The 20,760-nt window shown below is 35.1% G+C and overlaps 1 protein-coding gene across 1 annotated transcript; it reads right to left on the bottom strand.

The window, feature by feature from the left end:
- Nucleotides 1–1,107: 1,107 nt before the first annotated feature.
- Nucleotides 1,108–19,707, bottom strand: TBX20 (T-box transcription factor 20). The gene is made up of 8 exons (XM_053466257.1): nt 19,298–19,707; nt 15,571–15,805; nt 14,224–14,388; nt 12,670–12,778; nt 11,576–11,734; nt 8,803–8,879; nt 3,640–3,752; nt 1,108–2,093 (listed from the first exon to the last, which is right to left on the bottom strand). The coding sequence occupies exons 1-8, from the start codon at nt 19,422–19,424 to the stop codon at nt 1,753–1,755; spliced, it is 1,326 nt and encodes a 441-aa protein (XP_053322232.1). The 5' UTR covers nt 19,425–19,707; the 3' UTR covers nt 1,108–1,752.
- Nucleotides 19,708–20,760: the final 1,053 nt, after the last annotated feature.

Genomic DNA, 20,760 nt, shown 5'->3' with positions numbered 1-20,760 from the left:
ATAATAATAATGGTTAACAGCTTACTTTATGGGGCATCGCATTTGTTCTGATGCACAATATCAAAGCAAACGGATTATTTGGCAGATGTTGATGATGAATGGTATTGAAGATCATTTGGCAACAATGAACAACCTTAAAAATTCCATACTGTACAGCAACTTTGACCCAAGTCAAAATGTAGCCACAGTAATTTTTTAACCCCTTAATGACAAAGCCCGTACATGCACGGGCTCAAAATGCATTGTTTTCAATGGGTTTAGGGAACGCCCATTGTCCTTAAGGGGTTAAACATACGCAATCTTTATCTAGATACAGATCATATAAAATATTATAGCAGTACTATCATAATGTATCAGTGATACTCACTAAATGCTACGAAAACCAATGTCTTAGAGGTGCAGAGCTGTTTTATGGCCAATTGATTTCCGTGCCCATAAATATCCCAGGAAAACAAACAAATAATGAAAACCCTTAAATAAAATGACATTAAAATGACATAAATCTTGTGTTATTGCTAGACGTAGTACCTTCAGTGCACATGGACTGCGGGGATACTGATTCCTAGAAACGTAATGTTGGTAAAACAAACAAAAAAAACCCCCCATGATCCTCCAAAACTCCCTTTCCTATTGAAAGCGTAACTTCCACCTTTTGAAAACTATACAAAATCAGAAAATATAATAGGGGATAGAACATTATTTGAGACATGCGCAAGGTAACAAGTCTCCATGCTCTCTGATGCTTTAAATCTCACAATAAATAAAACGCAGTTGTAATGAGTGGGTTAAAATAGTCACCATGTTCTATTCTTTTAAAGTTATTGCAGCCAATACAAAAGTGTTCAGAACTACACAGCTGTACAGTATTGCATTTAGAGCATAGTTGTCTTCTAATTGGCTGCTCCCGTTGTGTGTCTGTTATAAGCAGCATTGCATGCTTCCATGTGGACATATAAGCAAAACGTAGAGATAAAAACACCTACAAATAATTTACAAAACATGATCACATTTTGCTAATTTTGGTATCTACAGTTCCTCAAAATGTTATTGTTATTAACTACAGTTTTCTATTTTCATGATTCTGATATGGTTTCTTTTTGTCATCCATTGATTAGTAGAATAGATAGAGATAAACAAGATATTAGTGACGGCTAAAACATTTCCTCCATGATCCATGTACAGTCCTACTGATCATGTTTATTCCAGATATCCATGAACAGAACAGCTCTCACGTGTTCTTGGCAAGGGGGAATGTCTTGGAAAGACTCGTGGAAACCCAGCTCAAGGTTGTCTGCTGGTCTTAAGTTTTCTGTTTCGCCATGCCTATTTACAATGTGACAAATGGAGAAAGAGCCTCAAACTATGTTAGAAACAGGGGGATATGTCAATATGTGGGGAAGGCCTCACCAAAACTGTTTATTGAGACAATGTTCAGCTTTTATAATGATACTCCTGTAAGATCAAAGGACAAAAATATTTTTGTATATACATCATATTTGTATCTCCATTAATTTCCACTCCTCTCAGTTGATTGGTATAAAGATGTTGGCCTATTGGTGAAATGCATGCAACGCTGCTTTCATACGCTGCGATGGGGGTGGGAGGCGTTCAACAAGCAGTTTTGTACCTTTCTCCTTATTTATAATAGTGCCTAATAAACCTGATCATTACAGTTTTCCTCCATGGGCCAGTCTTCTATAGTTGACTCCAGTCACGTATATTTATCTGTGTTTATTCATCTCTTCACTCCAGTCATACAAATGGTGTCATCACTGCCGAGGAGTGTCTGAGTCCCTGAATAGCAGCATACGGCCCTTGCTGGAAATAGTGGTGGTACCTGGGCATGTGGAAAGAAGGGAATGTTGGCCCGCTGCCTTGCATTGAGCTGGCTAGGGCCGTGGGGGTGAGTGGCATACCCAGCCGACTGTAAGGAGGCAGGGATCCCTGGATTGGATGGGAGAGTGGCGTGGCCAGGGAAGCAGTGCTGGTGCCCAGTGCTGTCAGGGACTGAGGGTGCTGGAATCCAGAAAAGCCCGAAGTAGAGGATACCCAGGAACTGATAGACAAGTTATCGGATGTTGTAAAGGCTGATCCTACAAAGCAAAATCAGATGATAAACAGGTGAGAAAAACAAACACTAGTAATATTTTATGTTCACATAAGCAACATACAACGTATAGAAAAAAAATCAGCACCGCAAAAAGCAGATGCCCTGCACATGCCTAAAATCATATAGAATCATATACAACATTGACATATTCTTTCTAAAAAAGCTTTCACCTCTCCACGAGAAGACACGTTAATACCTTTTATATTCACTAACATTGTTACTAGAAATGATCCCTAGTAGGAACCGTGTGTTCTATCTGCATTTTGATGCTTTACCTATGTGTGCCTTTCTCATTATACTTAAATTAAGTTCACACAGGCTCGTATTAATATTATTAATATTTAGTAATATTAAGTGGAGCCTGCCCACTTTTCATTGGTTAATGCTTGACATTTCCAATTTGTTGAGGGTCATCTCAGTTAATCAATAATTCTATTAATATTAACTATACTAATGAATCTTCTTAACAATACAGTTTGTGCTGGACATTTTTGTAAATCTAAAATTATCATCCATGTGTGAAAGCTGTTCTTTCATGTATTTTAAAGGATACACATAATAATAAAATGAATACTAAAGATGATTTGTGTTTTGAACAATAGAACGTTGAACCAATGTTGCAATTTAATTCACCTCAATTTCATATTATTATTTTTTATTACTATTAAACTGTATTATGACTCGACACTAATACTATTATAGCTGTACTATACATCAAAGAAGGTAGCTTAAATTCTTGTAGAACTATGTTCCATCAGATAATCTTCTCATAACTCTCCTGCAATATTCCCCAAAGTTAATTGTCAATATGTCTAGATACATGTTTATATATGTGACTTTATTATTATTATTATTATTATTATTATTATTATTATGATTATTATCTTTTGTTTATATAGCGCCAACAGTTTACGCAGTGCTTAATACAATACATATATTCAAGGGATATGACAAGACGAGAATTGACAGACTAAGACAAACCGATACATTAGGTGGAGAGAGCCCTGCTTTATGTATGTTAATTGTTAGTGTGTGTGACTGTATGCCTTAATATAAGTTACTTTGTATATTAGGTGGCCACTGTTTTATGAAAGAAAATTGTATTTGTATTCATATATGCGCACACACAACAGGGTGACATTGCGGTTTTATTTGTTTACTTATGGGAAATGCATACTCCAGGGCTGGACTAGGTAAAATGAAGACTATAGCCCAGCCAATATGTTACAGGTGACAGTCCTATTGTATGCATTTTTTTTTATATAAATAAAGAAATAAAACAGCAACAGGGTGGTTGTATGTTTATGAGTGTATGTTTTGAAACAAAACACAATATTATTTCCTAAAATAATGTATATAATATGACAACATAAATACATAGATTGATGGTGGGTAATGGTGGGAGGGGACCCCACTATTATATTTTTGTCCCCAGGGCCACCAGAGCTTTAAATCAGCCCTGCACACAAAATGTAAATAAAAACATAATTTTCACATACATTTTCAATGAAACTGCCAGTACGACTCACCTCTGTTTTGCACTGCTTGACTATCTTCCCCCAAGATGTCATCCTCTGCTCCATATGTCCGAATAGGAGACCTTGCATAGGAATGCTTCTGAATGAGACTTTCCACACTTTCCCTGTTCAGGGAGAAACTAAACATTGATTATGTTCCTACAGGATGCCTGTTATCACTAACAAAATGTCCATACTGTCAGTCTTAAAGTGGCATAGCAAGTCTGTAAATCCCAATATCATACAATGAGAAGGCAAAGGGTTATGACACAATGTGTTACATCATAACAAATTTTTAAAAATCCTGATACAGCAACTCAAGATGACATAAGTAAGGAAGCTGTTATACATAACATTTAACCAGTTCTGCATAAGAAAATGTCATGTGTAAACAGCATTGGTTGCTAGCGTGTGATCCACAGGGCACTTTTGGCCTTAGAGGTACCGACTAAGGTGACTTAATAACCAATTGATAGATTATTTATGTAACACTCTTATTTGCAACAAGGTTATTATATTACATTTCAGAAAATTAATTTGTGCCATGTGATTTTATGAAATCTGAAAAGCTGTCCTTCATGTATTTTGCCACTAGAGGGAGCTTTTTGAAAACAAATGAATGCATTTAGGGATACAGATCCAGGAGTAGGGAGTAAGTGGGTGGTTTTAGTTTTTGACAGTTAATGAGACAAACTATATTAGAGATTAGCTCGTTATTAGATTCCTAGGAGCAGGGCAAACATTTCCAGTAAATATGTCTAATAAACTTGAAAGACAAATAGGCCAACAGTTACAATGGAAGACTGACATTAGATTCAACACCGAGCCCATACATCTATCGGCAAATGTTCTTCAGATTTTTGTTACGTTTTGGTGTCTTACTCATATGTTTCGACACACGTTATCAAACAGACTTCATCTTTGAGGATTTCAGGATTTCAACTTCTCAGGGGAAAAGCAAGTTTAGTCATCAAGTTCGTCTAAGATGACTTTAAGGATATGTCTGATAAAGCACAGTGTAATAAACTTGCTCTGTCATGTTAATGGTTCTAGTCGGGGTTTATTAGAGCGAAAAAATACCAGGACATGATTTGGGTTCTACCAAAGATGTTCCAAAATGTGACTGAATGGCTCACTAAAATATATCAGAACTACTGGTTGTGAAGAGGTTAAGACACTGAGTAGATAAATGTGTTTTACATTCCCGGTCCTGTTTTTGTCCTAGACAATCTCTGGGTTGGAAGGCAGCCCAAACGACAAGAGATATTGTGAGTAAGTAGAGGTGAGGAGAGAAGGGAGCATGTCTACCAACCATCACCGACACCCCACAGGACTCATAATCACAGAGAATGCACACATTATCTCTTAGCGAGACTACCATTCCTGTATGGGCCTCAACTCCGAGTTATCTTCTGAAGCTGGCATTGTTGTTAGTACAAGGTGGAATGGCTTGGTAACTTTAGAAAATACATATTCTTTATGTACTTCCGGCGGAAATTTTTATTTTGGAATCAAAATATGAAAACCCTACTGATCATACTACCCAATATTTAAAAAGGCCTAAAGAGGGACACTTTTTTAGTGGTTGTGATTGGGGGCAAGGCTTTTTATGTGACTTTGTAAGCTATTTCTAGCTATTTCTATAAAAGAGTAAGACATTTAGGAGATGAACAATTCATTTGCATTAACACAGTTTATTATTTCTATAATAAAATTATACAATGGCATTCTGTATCAATGAATACGTTTGCATCTCTTAAAGGACTTGGGTAGAACATCCCTCCTAAGTATTCATATATTTGTTGTTTTTAAATAAAGGATTATACATTTTTTTTCCACTTAGAAATGCAATAAATATGCAAATGTTTTGCTGTATTCAGAAATAATCGCAATTGAGCATTTAACATAAAACTAAAACAAAACCTAATTTTCAAAATAAAAAGGCATATTGTGATACAAATGTCATTAGCAGCTCTCCAGTTCTCCTAGGACAAACACTAATAAATCCCAATTATGAAACTTAAGATAAACCTATATATTCATAATGTAATATCCAATTAGCCCAGAATAGTGCAATTTCTGTCAACATGTCATTAAACGAAGTGTTTTTGCCCCAGATCACCTATAGGCAGGAGCTGTATGTGTTATTTTCAGATAAGAACTGATTCTAATCAGTTACAAGAAGAAATCCAATTATTCAGTGGTTTAGTGCCCTAACTGACTCCAGACTAATTCAATTTGTTTGGTTCTCTAAAGATCAATTGACCTGATTTATTTTTTCCCCAAAGGCTGTTTAGGAGACTATCTACATTACACATCTGAACATTAAACCTATAGGCCATTGTCTTGTTACAGTGAGACTTGGGTAGACAGACAACACAAAACTATGTAAAACAAGATGAAGTATGAGAGAAATCTTTTTCAAGAAGCATGGACAGATAGAAACGAACGAAACAACAAATATTTGTTTGATACCCTGGATACCCCTGAATTCCTGACCCTCCTCATTGAATCTCATCTCCTTCCATAAAGTTGAGTAGCACTACCCATCCCATTCCCAGGCCCCGCTTCATCTGTGTCAAACTCCCTCTAGATTGGGAGTAGAACCCTATTTAACTAATGTAAAGGTTTTTTTTTCTCTTTCCACACATGTTTAGAGGCCTGCTAGGAGGGAGCCGTGGAATTTTAGTCTCTATCATGGGTGATAAAAAGGTCATAAAAAGGCCCTGTTCATCTACACAGCCCAGATTAAAAGGTGGATATGGTAGATGTCTGTGGCGTTAAAATCATGTAACTTATTTTTACATTTAGATATTACAATTTCTTTTTTTACACAGATAAACATCTGAATGCATTTATTGCATTCCTTAATGATTGTACATATTTCTCTCTTCTCTTTTGGGCCACTAGGGGGAGCCAGGAAATGAGCTCCGTGCCATTGGAGGTGCAAGTGTTACCGCTACTTCACATTAGTCTTTCCCACTGGTCTCTCTGCACTTGGTGTCAAATATAATGTAGCTAAAAAAAAGACGAATGGGGCTGTAAATTAGCCATCCTAACCCAACCCTTTGGAAAAGTAATCAAGAAGGGCATGGCTTCTGTCTCTTGTGAAACTAGTGGTGATGGATATGGTGACATATTCCATCATTTACATTTAAACATAAAAAAAAATCTTCCTTTTTTTAAGTTGTGTTCTACTGCTTCATCATGTTATCGTTTCTTCTATACAATCCCTTATTTATATTGTCAATGTTATAAAACTAGAGGGTCATAGGCTAAGATGTAACATCAGGAAACGGAACAACCTTCCAGCAGAAGTGGTAGAGGATAATACAATGAGGAAATTTAGACTTGCATGGGATATGTAAATAGACTATCCAAATAGACGTGGCCAAATAATTATTAAGGCTTGAGTCTTTTCAATATATCACAGAGAATGCATGACTGTAGGCCAGGAGCAGAGTTACTGATTGGTCATTTGAACAAGTAAACTTAATTTATGAAATAAAAGTATGAATGTCAATCACAGGATTTGTATCTTACACTAGATCAATATTAACGGAAATCACCCTGCTACAGAAGCACATGAGTGATCTTCTCCACCTCTGTTTTCTGTTAATGTTAGTAGACAGCCACCAAGGTACAGAAAATTATAAAACTTTGATTTGTTCCTATCTCAAAATTTCGCCTTTAATTTAACTTTAGTCATTCCAGTTTTGAAGGATGTTTGGTTCAATGGCTTAAGTGGAATTTGACTTCATTTTCTTTTTTTCTATAGCCAACAAAAATATTGAACAAAATAATTCCAGGCTTTATGAGCAAAATATTTGGATTCTCAGCAAACCCACCTGCCACTTTTTATCTTAATCATACTACTGTAGGGCAAGTTGTGATTTCAGAATAAAAAGGATAAGAGATCAAGAAATGTCAAAAAAAAAATGTAGTGTCAGGAGATAAAATAGTCCAAACGTCTAAAAAAAGAAAATCCAAAATGTATTCAGATTTAAACCACTGTTGAACTAGAACAAAAATCTTAATCTAAAGTATTTTCACTTAAATGCATAGTTTTACATAATTAAGCCATAATTGACCTCTCAAGTATGCAAATGCATTTTTCTATTAATTTAAATTAGCAGATCTGTAATTTTCTTATTTTGTGACGGCTTTATCACCAAAAACAATACAAAAACTTTTAAAAGGCTGTTTTTGTGTCTATGGCAAAAAACGTTCAGTAACTGTTTTTGTGCTACATCTAAATTAAGGGTTCCTAGTATTGTTATAAAAAGTTAAACTGTAGATATACACAATTCTTTAAAAAAAACAAAAAACCCACGATGTTATCTCTGGGAGAGGCACCAATCAGTATTATTCCCTGATATAGCATATCAACATTTGTACGAATATTTTTTACTAAAGGTTTACTCAAACGTTAACATTTTTCAACAAATTCATTTATATCATAAAATAATTAAATGAAAAGTGAAAATCACCATAATTGAAGGATACATATGGCATAGTTCCCTAGAAGTCTAAATGTCACATAATATATTATGTTTTTTTTTTTTATCCTAGCATGGTTTAGCCTGTTCTGATGTACCTAAATTATTAGAGCTAACATGACCTTTACCTAATCTCACATATGTGACCATTTTATGGACTGACCTTTTCCAATAATGTAATAACTAATACTTAAATGTTCACCAAATCAAAAAGCTAATTGTGTATTATTTTCAATAATATGGATATTATTGTTCTTGGCGAAGAGTATGTCAAAATTATCTTTTTTGTGTGCAGCCAAATTGGCAATTGAAATCTGTTAAGAGGGTCACTAAAATCCTTAAAACCACCTACCATCAAGTTGTAAAATATGGAAACAGAGCAAATAATAATAATAATAATTTAAAGCTTCTTTTTTTCTATAAGAGCTTGGTATGTTTATGGTATGTCTAGCAATAAATAATTACTCAAATCATTACATTTAGGACCTAGAAACCGTTTGAACCACAGGGGCCTATTTTATGCCCGTGTTACTACTGGTTTGGAACAAAAATATGCATGAAAAAAAGTAAGATGGCGCACACTGGAGATTTTTAGTTAGCGAATGTAGAGTGAAATCAAAAAAACATTTTCCATATCTTGAACATTTATAAAATAGCAGCTTTTTTTTTTATTTACCTCTCAATATCTGTAAGTCTAGAGGAGTCCCGAAATCCTTTAGCAAATGGGTTGCTGTCAATTTTCAGCTTGGTTATCTGAAAAAAAAACAAATAAAGTTCAGTTTTATAAAGCATTGATCTATATATTTTTTATTATTATTTAATTTATTTTATTTTTATTCTTTGTTTATTTATGTGTTGACGGCAGATCTTGTGATTTTAAGAATGTTACACATATTTACACTTTGCTGATATGTTTAATTAGTATACTTCATTACTTGGATCCTCATATTTCCCTTTTTCTGTCTATATTGTATTATTTACAAAATGGATACAATATTTAAACACCAAAGCAATTATCTGTAGGTTAAAAGGATATGATGAACAGTATATACACAGCACTAAAGTGCACACACTACCACCAAAATAAAGAACATTTAATACAAACCCCAAATAGTTACAAAAAACCATAAAGAAATAGGATTATCAATATGGGTAATTAAGCTACTAGTCTAGGAGTCTAGGGGCTGCAGTGATATCACACTGAAAGGAATCAGATGCAAAAAGAACAAGACATAGCTAAATTTACTCACTATATATATATATATATATATAATTTCAGTACATATAAAAAAAATAGATTTATTTAATAAAAAAAAAAACACAATGCCAAAAATAAATACAATCTATGAATGCTATTAAGATATTCTTAATCACCAATATACATATATCAAGGTGCTTCATACATTATAAAAATCACCATAATAATCTATATAACATACAATATTGTATATATAAACACAAAAAAATATCAGGAGAAAAAATAATAATAATAAATGAATATAAAAAAGTCAAAAAGGACCAATAATCTATAAAAGCAAAGCTCGCTCCCACAGAGGCTTTCTTTATTTATATCTGTTTATCCAGGCCAGGTGGACAACACCAAAGAAAGAGATAGTTTTAGTGCATAAGCACTAATATACAATCTTAATAGCATTGATCTATTTTATTTATTTCTGGTAAATTTGTTTTGATTTATGTATTATCTATGTATTGAATACATTTATTTTTATATAAATATATTGTGTCATTGAGCAATTTTAGCACTATCTTTTTCTTTTTGTTTATCTGATTCCTTTTAGACTGCTTGTATTGCAACGAATCAAGTGACGTATGCTGGCCTAGGCTGACTAGGCCTAGGGCAGCAGAATCCAGGTGGTGTTGTTCCTCCTGCAGTAAAACCACATGGAAGATCACCTCTTGGGTGTTGAGGCCCCCAGTATGTTGCTCCTCAATGGTAACTACAGGGGAGACCTCTGAACTCACCCCACTTACACTATGGAGACTGTGCCAAGAGGACGCAGCCTCCATAGACTGCCCTAGACTGTATGCCTTTAAGACACAGAGCGTCGGGCTAGGGTGTCATATGCCGGCATCCTGTGGTGAAGATGGTGGCTGCAGAGTGAACATGTTGGAGGGAAAATCAATGAACAAATCAGTTGCCATTTGTGAATAAACATTAGTTTCATCAATAGATGGTTGTAAAAGGCACAGCGGTATAGAGAATTTAAAAAAAAATGTCCAAATTTCAGAGCAGGATCCCTAAATTCTAGAATCAATACACTCCAAATAAAAACTCCAACTCTTGACAAAAATCATTCTGTAATCATGAAACATTTTGTTTAATTCATATTTCTGCTGGGAATCCATCATTGCATTTTTCATGTGGAACATCTCCTAAACATTTGTGTTTTAGTCTTCCAAACCCTTTTTCTGTGTACATTGACTTTGTGCTATTTGTACACCTACCATTCATACAGATATGCCTCAGAATGTGCCTTGGAAACCTTAACCCTATATTAGCCTTTCACACTTTTGAAATGCCAGCCCTAAAGGTAGAAGCAGCTTGTCAGGACTTAAAAAAGAATGGCCATCAATCCCGATTAAATACATTTATTAAAACTACATATATCTTTTAATCTAAACCTAAAGCCTAGAACAATAACGAGAGGGCAGAATTTAGAGATTGGTGGTATGTATATGGACGTTGATGCGGCTGAAGTTAAATCCCTACCCTTTTTTGTCTCAGTGTTTTCTATGCATATACCTTATGAGATGTCCAGTACAAGTCATGTTAAATGGTTATCCATCGATGACATTAATGGACTAAAAAGATAGGAGACATTTTTTTCTGTGTGGTGCCCAGTAATTGTACTGATGTTCTAATTTTATTTTTACAAAGAGAAATCCCCAACTTCAGAAGCTTTTAATATGAGATATGAATGCATATTGCTGGAAATGCAAAAGTATAATAAAATATAGAACATTTACAGACAGATTTGCTTTAAAAATATATATTTTTTAAAAAAATAGTAAACCCAATACTGTTTCTGCATGTCCTTGCTAACCCACAAATCTCTGCCATCTCTTGACCTGCCCTTCAACTCCGTCCCAGCGCTTTGACGGCTAAAATTGACCTTTATATTTTAAATTATGAGATAGTTTGTTGAAAGTGTAATGTGTTTATCTTTTATCTAATAAGGAGAGGATAAATCGAATCAAGTCCCTGGCAACACATGAAGAAAATGTTCTTATTCAAACCTATAAACAATGCTGGGTTTTATCTTTGGCAACATGTATGTTTACTTCAGAACAGTCATAAATAACAAGCAATCCGTGAGCAAATGCACAGAAACAGGAGCAATGACAAATTATACATTTTTTTGGGTCGTTTTTTTCCACTTATTGATAAAAAAAAGCAGAATTGTTTTAAGGGACATAAAGACACTCACCAGTTGGTTTTGATAGGCCGTAACAGCGGTAAAAACCGTTTCCTGAAAGATAAATGTTCGGAATTCTTCGGATTTGAGATTCAGCAGAGACGCTGTGTGGTCTTTCTTTTTAATAATATGTACCCTTGGCTGGTATTTATGCATGGAATTCAGTATAATCTGAAACGATACACCAAAGCATGCTTGTATTACAAATATGATAAAGAGAAACAAACAAATTTCATTGGTGGCCTCACGGAGGGTCTGTTTGTTTTAAGTATTCAATATAAACCCCCCCACCCCATTGCTTCAAAAATATTTTCTATGTATAATTCACAACCCTTGGTCATACACAGATAAACTTATATCATATCAAATAAATCATACTATTATTTTTAATATCATACAAATGTTTTATTAAAATACGCAGTGCAGACCCCCTTTTCGTAAAATAATATTTATATGGAAAACACAGATTTCTGGGTTACACATATAAAAAATATGGATAGTTGCTAAATGAGTTATTTGCTATCCCGCTATATACAATGCCCTATATATAATATATAAATATAAACATAAATGTGCATTAATTCATAACATCTCTTGATTGACACATCAACTAACAAATTGACTTGGATGATGTTGAGATGGAAAGGTCAGCTGGCATAATTCTCAGTGTTTTATTTAACCCCTTAATGACAAAGCCTGTACATGTACGGGCTCAAAATGCATTGTTTTCAATTAGTTTTGGGACCGCCCATTGTCCTTAAGGGGTTAATGCAGAGATACACTATATGCCCTTTATATAGTATGCATGCACTTTTTTTTCAATATACATAAATCTTTGCATTATGGTTAATACTTAGAAGGCATTCTAGCTATTAGAACCTGGACAGTACAATCCTGATATCTCCATTGTCTGGATGTCTGCTCGTGTTTCCTCCTTTAATCATATCATAACTTAAATACCTCTGTCCTCTCCAATTTTTATTATCAGTCCCAAGCACTAGTGGTTGATTGAGTAATGCAGCCCTGTCTCATGGTGCGGCTGTTATTTTTATAGCCGCACTGTGCGTGACCCCTCGGGGTCCGCCATGTGAAGCGCACACACTTACGTGGCCGTGCTGATCCAATTCATTGTTTGTGAGCTTGACTTTTTCAAACGACACCATTTGCTTCAGCAACTGCTCCCCAGTAAATGGAGAATCTGGATGCACATACAGCCTAGGAGTAAATGTATATGTCGTAAACACTTTATACACGTACCAACAAACTCATGTAAGTATGACACTTAAACGTGTACAGCTCTATAATGTAATGTAGTGAAGGCAGCCATCATGCAAGTGCGGTACGAAATGTAGACCATATGCACGCTACCGTTCAATAGTTCAACAGAAAAGCCATTTTTGTCCATTAAACTAACATGAAATGGATAAGATATACAGTGAAGACGCTGTTAATGTTGTAAATGACTATTGTAGCTGGAAACGGCTGATTGTTAATGATAATATCTTCACAGGCGTACAGGGGCCCTTCATCACTCCCATGGCTCTTGTGTTCCAATTGGTACGTTGTGCCCGCCAAACCAAGTTTAAGTTTAAAAGGCTAACTGATCATTAGAAAACCCTTTTGCAATCATGTTACACAGCTAGAAATTTCCTTGTTTTCCATGAAAACAGCTAAGCGAACCCAAACTTTTGAACGGTAGTGTAGTTAAGCCCAGGCCAGACAGATAAGGTGGTCCCTCCTCTCTATCTTTGGGTTCTGCATATGCTCATGGACAGATGTCTCTAGAGCAGGGGTTCGCAAACTGCGGCCCTCCAGCTGCTGCAGGACTACATCTCCCATAATGCTCCTTCAGCTAAGGGGCTGGCTGAGGAGTATGGGAGATGTAGTCCTGCAGCAGCTGGAGGGCCGCAGTTTGAGAACCCCTGCTCTAGAGGCAAGTTCTTTCTTAATTTTTGACAGCAGGTCCCTGCAGCCCCTTTTGCTACAGATGTGGAGTTGGACCTCGGATTCTAGACCCCCTAGGATCAGCTACTGTGAGTTAAAAAGACCTTGTAGCTTTTCCTTCTTTGAATGGCCTTTGGTGGCCCAGCTAAAGTCTGTGGTCATTGGTATAGTAATTATAATGTTTCTTATTACACAGAAAGGGTAAATTACAGTAATATGTCCTAATGCTTGTATTACGGTAATGCTCTCGTGTTTTATAAAACAATTGCTCCATTTAAATAGTGTTATTACAACTCCTATTAGCTTAATCTCTGGAATAGATTTGTACTTGGAACAGTTTCAATGAAAAGCCTAACTGCATTCAGAGCTGGTCTTAACAGTGTCTTAATTCCTGTTATTGTAGTTTGTATGACAATCAAGCAGTGGTAATAGTCACTAAAATGAATTACAGATGAAACTTGAATAACGTAGTTTGATGTGTAAATTCTGATTTATTTCCCATTTTCCCTAGAAAAAAAAAACGTTATTCTTTCTATAAATGGCAAGATAATTTGAAATGAGTGTAAATTATATATCGGTTATATTGAACAATATCATTTATGTGACCGTACTAACGAAATATTATTTTAATGGTCAGATCCTTATTCTGGAGGCTTCCGGAAGCAGTGATACATGTGGGTTTTGTTTTTCCATTACATAAAATAAATTGTAGATACCTGGCAGGTAAAGGAGGATCTGCTTTTCCAGCCACGAGCCAAGATGACCGGTGATAGGCATATCTGTATCTCTTATTGTCAACCGGAACAATATCCATGAGAACAATGTATTTGGCTTCTGGATCAACTCCCGAAAATGAAACCCTTATTGTTGGAAACATTCTCCTAGGAAAGGTGACAATCTGATGATTAGAATGGTGTCTTCCCATTACATAAACATTTCACCGAGCCTAGGACTTGTCTTATTTCATTGTATACTAAAAGGGACATCATCATGAAAGTTTAAAAGGGAAAATACACAGACATGGAAACATAGAATTTGATGGCAGATAAGAACCATTCAACCCATCTAGTGCGACATTCTTTTCTATCCAGCTTTAAACACTCGGTCCTATTTGTTGTCTTAGATTCAGGATATCCATATGCATTGTTAAATTCCTTTACTGTGTTAAGCTCTACTGTTAGGCTATTCCATTTACCTACTACCCTCTCAATAATATATATATACTCGTGTATATATTATTTACACAGAAGTAGCCAAAGGCTAGCTGTGTGCCTGCATCGCATACTACAACTCTCAGAATGCTCAGATAGCATCAAAAGAAAGAATGTGCTATGGCTGGGCATGTATCACGGGTGTTATAGTTATGTCTATGCTAAGATATTTAAATTTGATTCTAATTGTAATAAACTTAAAGTTACTGTTCAAATTAGTTTAGATAACCATTTCATGATTGAACAAGCAAAGCAATCTCTAACACTCCTGCTGCAGTAGACACAGAACCAACATTATGTGGCTAAAAGTCATGGGAGTTGGAATTTTAAATAACTGGAGTGCCAGAGATTCCTTGATTCCTGTTTATGGAAGTCATTATAATTCTCTAGAGAGTGTCCTGGAAATCTGCTATTGTATAACCTATGGATTCTGACGTTATGCCAGAAGAACAAATTATGTGTAAGGTGTAATTTGTCATCTTTATAACTGTATTTTGCTCGATCATATGTTGAGCCTCTAATGCACACACACACACACACATCTTGAAATAGTCATTAAGTGCACTCTATTATCTATCAATCTGGTTTTTGTTCCAATTGTTCATCATATGTATTAATTCGTATTGGAACGAATACCCACTATAATAGTGGGCAAAGCATAGAGCATGTTGTCCAATTGCCATGAGCCATCACAGTGGAACATTTCTCCGAGCTTCATCATTTCAGACACCATCTAGAGTACAACCCACACTAATCCACATGACCTCTGGAAATGAATCCTTATACGATGCTTATACTGTGACATTAGTGAGTTCAGGGCCTGTTCTATACAAATCTGCAGTTATAGCTCACCTTCCAGACTTGGTGATGATCATTTCAGTTCCCAGGTCGTGGAATTTGTCCCAAAGCTCTTTCGTTTCCAGACTGCAGGAAATCTTGGCCATCTCTTCACTGGGAATGATGGGAGTGGTGGGGATTAAGGGTTCTGTACACAATGAGGATGGACTGTTGCTAAACTCCCCATGGTGATCAACACTGGACATGTCACTCAGAGGCTGTCCACAGGATGACTTCTCCACAAATTGTTCTAATGCAAAGGAAAACAACACATATACATAACTTCATTTCGCATGATACAGAGAAGCAAGCACAGGAGGCCTTCTTAATTTTAAAGGGATGCGTTTCATTTAGAGGCAGTGTGATATACAGTATGATTTACTCTGCATTGACCCCATGAGTGCCTGGGGCTTTGCAACAAGGGATGGGTAGTCTTTTGTAGGTCACCTGCTGTGTACTACAGCTCTTATAATGCTCAGCCAAGAACCAGATGAACCATAAGAGGACTTAAGGCAGTAATTTGCCAACATAGTCTGTCAATTCTTGTCTTGTCATACCCCTTGAATATATATATTGTATTAAGTGCTGCATAAATTGTTGGTGCTATATAAATACAAGGTAATGATAATAATATAATAATAATAATAATAATAATAATAACAACAAAATACTGTATATGCATATTACCCATTGGTAGAGCCGAAAGGTTAACAATCTACTCAACTGTACCTGCCTTACTTTTTATGACAAATTATTTTATACAGTCTAATGTATCAGATCATATTTAAATGATAAATATTTTGCTTTCCCAAGATAAAACCAAAGCAAAATGACAAGTAACTTGTCATTATGAACTGCAATTTTTATTGTATTACTTTGAATAATATACTAAAACAATGCAATAAAAAGTAAACTAGAGTTAGAAAGTGTATGTAACTTCATATAAAACATCAGAGCATCTAGAAGGTAATTACTCTGCCTGGAAAAGGTTAACTGCAATGCAGCATACATTTCCGGTTATGGGCAGATTAAGAAAGGATACTCTTATTAATAAAGGGATTAGGATAAAGGGGATGATTAATAATGGTACTTAGAAGAACAAGAACATGGGCATACAAAGCACAATATTTTACTTTGATCTCAGAAATCAAGCACCACTATAAGTTGCAGGATACCAAAATAAATACATTTAAATAAGAGACAATATATCAAAGTTGTCTGTTGATATCTGCACCTATATTTTGATTTACTTTTCATTTTGTTAGCCTTTGTATTTTGGCAGATTTTGGAAAAAAAAATATATTGATCATTACCATTGGGTTGTGAGAAAAAATATTATAAATAAATACCACAATTTAAAAATCAGTACATGCTAGGAATAAGCCACTTAAAACAGATCTTTGTTAAAAATCTATGTATGTTTGTATATATATATATATATATATATATATATATATATATATATATATATATATATATATATATACACACACACACATATATTTATATTATATTACATATATTTATATATATATATATATATATATATATATATATATATATATATCAGAGAGCTAGAGTCAGTTCTTCTTTGGTAGTCTCTAATGAAGGTCATTACACTTTTTGCATACAGACATATTGTAAAATTAGAACATTAATACAATCATATTAATTTTCTCATTCTACAATACAATAATATATATATATGTATATAATTTTTTGAACGTAGCAGAGAACCCTCAGTCATTAAATTGGTTAAATTATTAATTCATATTATTTTTCCATATATATATATTTATATATTAATTTAACTGTTAATGAAGAAGGTCTTGTGTGTGTTAATTTATCTCGTTCGACTATGTTTAGTCTTTTTTTTTCTTTTTCTCTTTTTTTGGGGTTGAATTTCCTGAAATCTGTTCCTGGTTTGTAGGAATCTGCAGTGAGTTTGGAGACATGGTATTAGCAGATATCTCCTGCAAATGCAGATTTGGAGACAGAAGCAAGCAGAGAGGATGATCTGTCTCCAAGCTTTTCTCCTAATCTCCAAAATTTACTTTTGTAATGAAACCATTTAATTCTGACTTGTGCATGTCAATAGAAGCAAGCAACAATGTACATCTACATTCAGACTGACATGTTCTCAGAGACGACAGTCATCCCGCACATTCTATTTACAAACGGCTTTGTATGTTGTTTTAACAAAATCCAATGTTTTCATCAAATGTCAATCCAAGTACAAAACAACAACTTTTGTATCTATTACATTTGTACCAGGGACATACCAACACTTTAATGTACCCAAGATGGACCTAAGAGTTCCATTAAATAAATAATAATAAAAAAATCAGCATTGCCATCATAGGTTCAACGTACTTTCTAAGGATTCTAACATTCAATAGCCGCTGAGTTAATTGAAACGAACTAAATTATAATACATTTTTAGAGTGAATAATTCCAAAATTAACATCGTAAAATAATTCACTATAAAGTCACAATACATCCATGCGCCTGTACTGTTATTTATTATTTGCTGATTTATAGAGCGCCATCATATTCCGCAGCAGTGTACAATGGGTTAACAGGGCATGGACAAAACATAACAATTTGGACTATATATATATATATATATATATATATACACACAGATATATATATATATAAAATATATATACATATATATATATATATATATATATATATATATACACACGCACATATATGTATATATTTTTTTTAAATAAATTCTGCTCTTTGAATTCTGTTTTATGCTTTTATGTCTGTTTTTTTTTACCGATCAAGTAATGTAATCAGGAGCCATTTAGATACATTTTTCGGTATATATATATATATATGTGTTATTTTTGGAAAATGTACAATTGCTCAGTTGTAGTAATATATGGGCTTCTTGTAAAAGAACCATATGGAAGTAACAGTACATCGTAATAAGAAGATCTATAATGAGAAAACAATATATTTATCCTGCATACATTTGTTTCTTAAGGTATTCTAAAAGTTCTTTCACAGCCATCGTTCACCAAGCACATTAGTATTTTTGCTAAGTTAATAATAATGCTACTATTAATAAGAATATTTATAATAATTATATATATAATTTATATTATGTCTTATCCAATAAATGACATCATATGCCATCTTGTACGTTAGCCGTGTATTAATGATCTTTTATCATTATACATTAATTGGGGAATGCATTTTTATAAAATTGTGTTTGTTACACATTAAGTAAAAAAAAGTTTATATTTTTCCCCATAACTATATACCTAACTATGGACTTTAACGTGCGAGTCCAGACAAGAACCTTATAATTGTGCAAATATATTCAGATAAATTCTGCCTGTATCAGGCATGAAAAATAAGGAAATATATATTTCTTTGAGCATACAAGGTTTAACTAAAAGTAACTATTGCATAGTATAGTTTGTAACCGCTCTATGTATATGCTTTTCATCGGGTTACATAGGAGTTACATAGTGTTTTCTTCTGCTTCTAATTTAGCACACATATTAGATACATTGTACATACAACCATAAGCTATCTAATTTATGAATTGCTAGCATCTTGAAACATACACACATGTATCTAAATGTACATACGGTGTAACTTTGCAAGTACATACAGATCGTGTGTTGCTTTATTATATTGTGCCACTTGTTAGCGCCATGACTTTACCCTGTAGCCCGCCGGCCACTTAGCCCGCACACAGATACCTCTCTCTACTCACCCAAGGGTTTGATTGTGTTCTCCGATGTCTCCTTGTCCTTGGCTGTCCCACTTGACATGAGAGCCGCAATGGAGAAGGCATTAGCCCTGGAGGAGAGCTGGGGTTTGGGAGACGCCGTGTATTCCATGCTGAAGGAGCCTGCCTTCACAGCAACAAGTAGGGGAGCAGAACAGGCAGATCGCTGGGAGCTGTGCACACTACAGGCAAGGTAAAGCTGGACACCCTTAGAGCCTTTTGTGGACACAGAAGAGCATTATTTGGTGAGGACCTCTTCTTCCCTGTAGGGGCTGCTGCTTGCCTTTGGGATGCTGGGCTCTGAGTGCAGCAGAGTCTTGGCATGGGGTCCCAAGGAGCCAGGGAGTGTCCGGTGGGCTGATGGAAGAAGACTGTCTGCCTCAGTGGGGAGTTGATGTTGCTCTCACTGCTTGGAGTGTCAGCCTCCCCTTTCCTTAATTTGATGGCCGCACAGATCCTATCTCTGCCCCGGCCAATGGCAGCTCTCCGGCGTCACTTGTGCCAGATGCAGCTGATCGGTGTGATAAGGGAGGTGGTGGGCAGAGGTGCGCACAGTGGGTGGAGAGCACGGAACGAGGGGGGCTGATCAACGTGGCCACCACATTCTCACACCACACACACACACTGTCTCCTAAAAGGTCGGTAATTGCCCTAAACAAGGTACACATGTGGCATTAAAGGAGTGGTGGGTGGGGTTTGGGGCCATTTAAATTAAATCCTTGGATGTAGGTAAACTGAGAAACACTTCTCAATTAGGGGTAATTTACAGTATAAGAAGAAAATGACTAATCAACCATCACAATATATAAATGCATGTCCTAATGTGTTTAAAGGAGATCTTTTGACATCACAATTAAAAATGTCCCCAACACAACTTGTATTCATGTATTTATATCCTGACATGCAGAATACACATGGTATACGTGTGGGGTATACCGTCCTAGTGCATCTGTTGGAATACAAGTATCATTGTATATACTACCCTCTATGCTAACATAGCATCCACAAAATGGGCATAATGGTCAGTTTTGGGACAATCTGTTCCTTATTTTATGTCATGATATCCACTGTAAATTATAGACACGCGTGCAGGCAATTAATTATACACATTCTATCTATACCCTATATTACTGAAAGATTAAGTAGCTTCCAATTACCTACAAACCAGTAAACTATCAGCTGGGTTAATCCCTAAAACGATAACACCATTCAGTGATCATTTGCCCTCTGTCCACATATTTTCTGAGCTTTCAATGTATGCAATTTATCAGATAATATTTTGTGCCACATTTCATGATTCAGCATGAAAGCCATTCAATATTAGTATTTGTAAATAATATCATACGTTTCTATTGGTTCAGATACCTTTTGTTGGATGTTGCAATGTGAAGCAAAAAAGTTAGGAAATAGCTAAGCAAATAAACACAATGTGTATGTTTGTGTATGTA

Source organism: Spea bombifrons, chromosome 5, assembly GCF_027358695.1.
Source record: "Spea bombifrons isolate aSpeBom1 chromosome 5, aSpeBom1.2.pri, whole genome shotgun sequence".
NCBI lineage: Eukaryota > Metazoa > Chordata > Amphibia > Anura > Pelobatidae > Spea > Spea bombifrons.
Note: the sequence above shows the minus strand (reverse complement) of the source record. Positions and strands in the feature narration are given on the sequence as shown.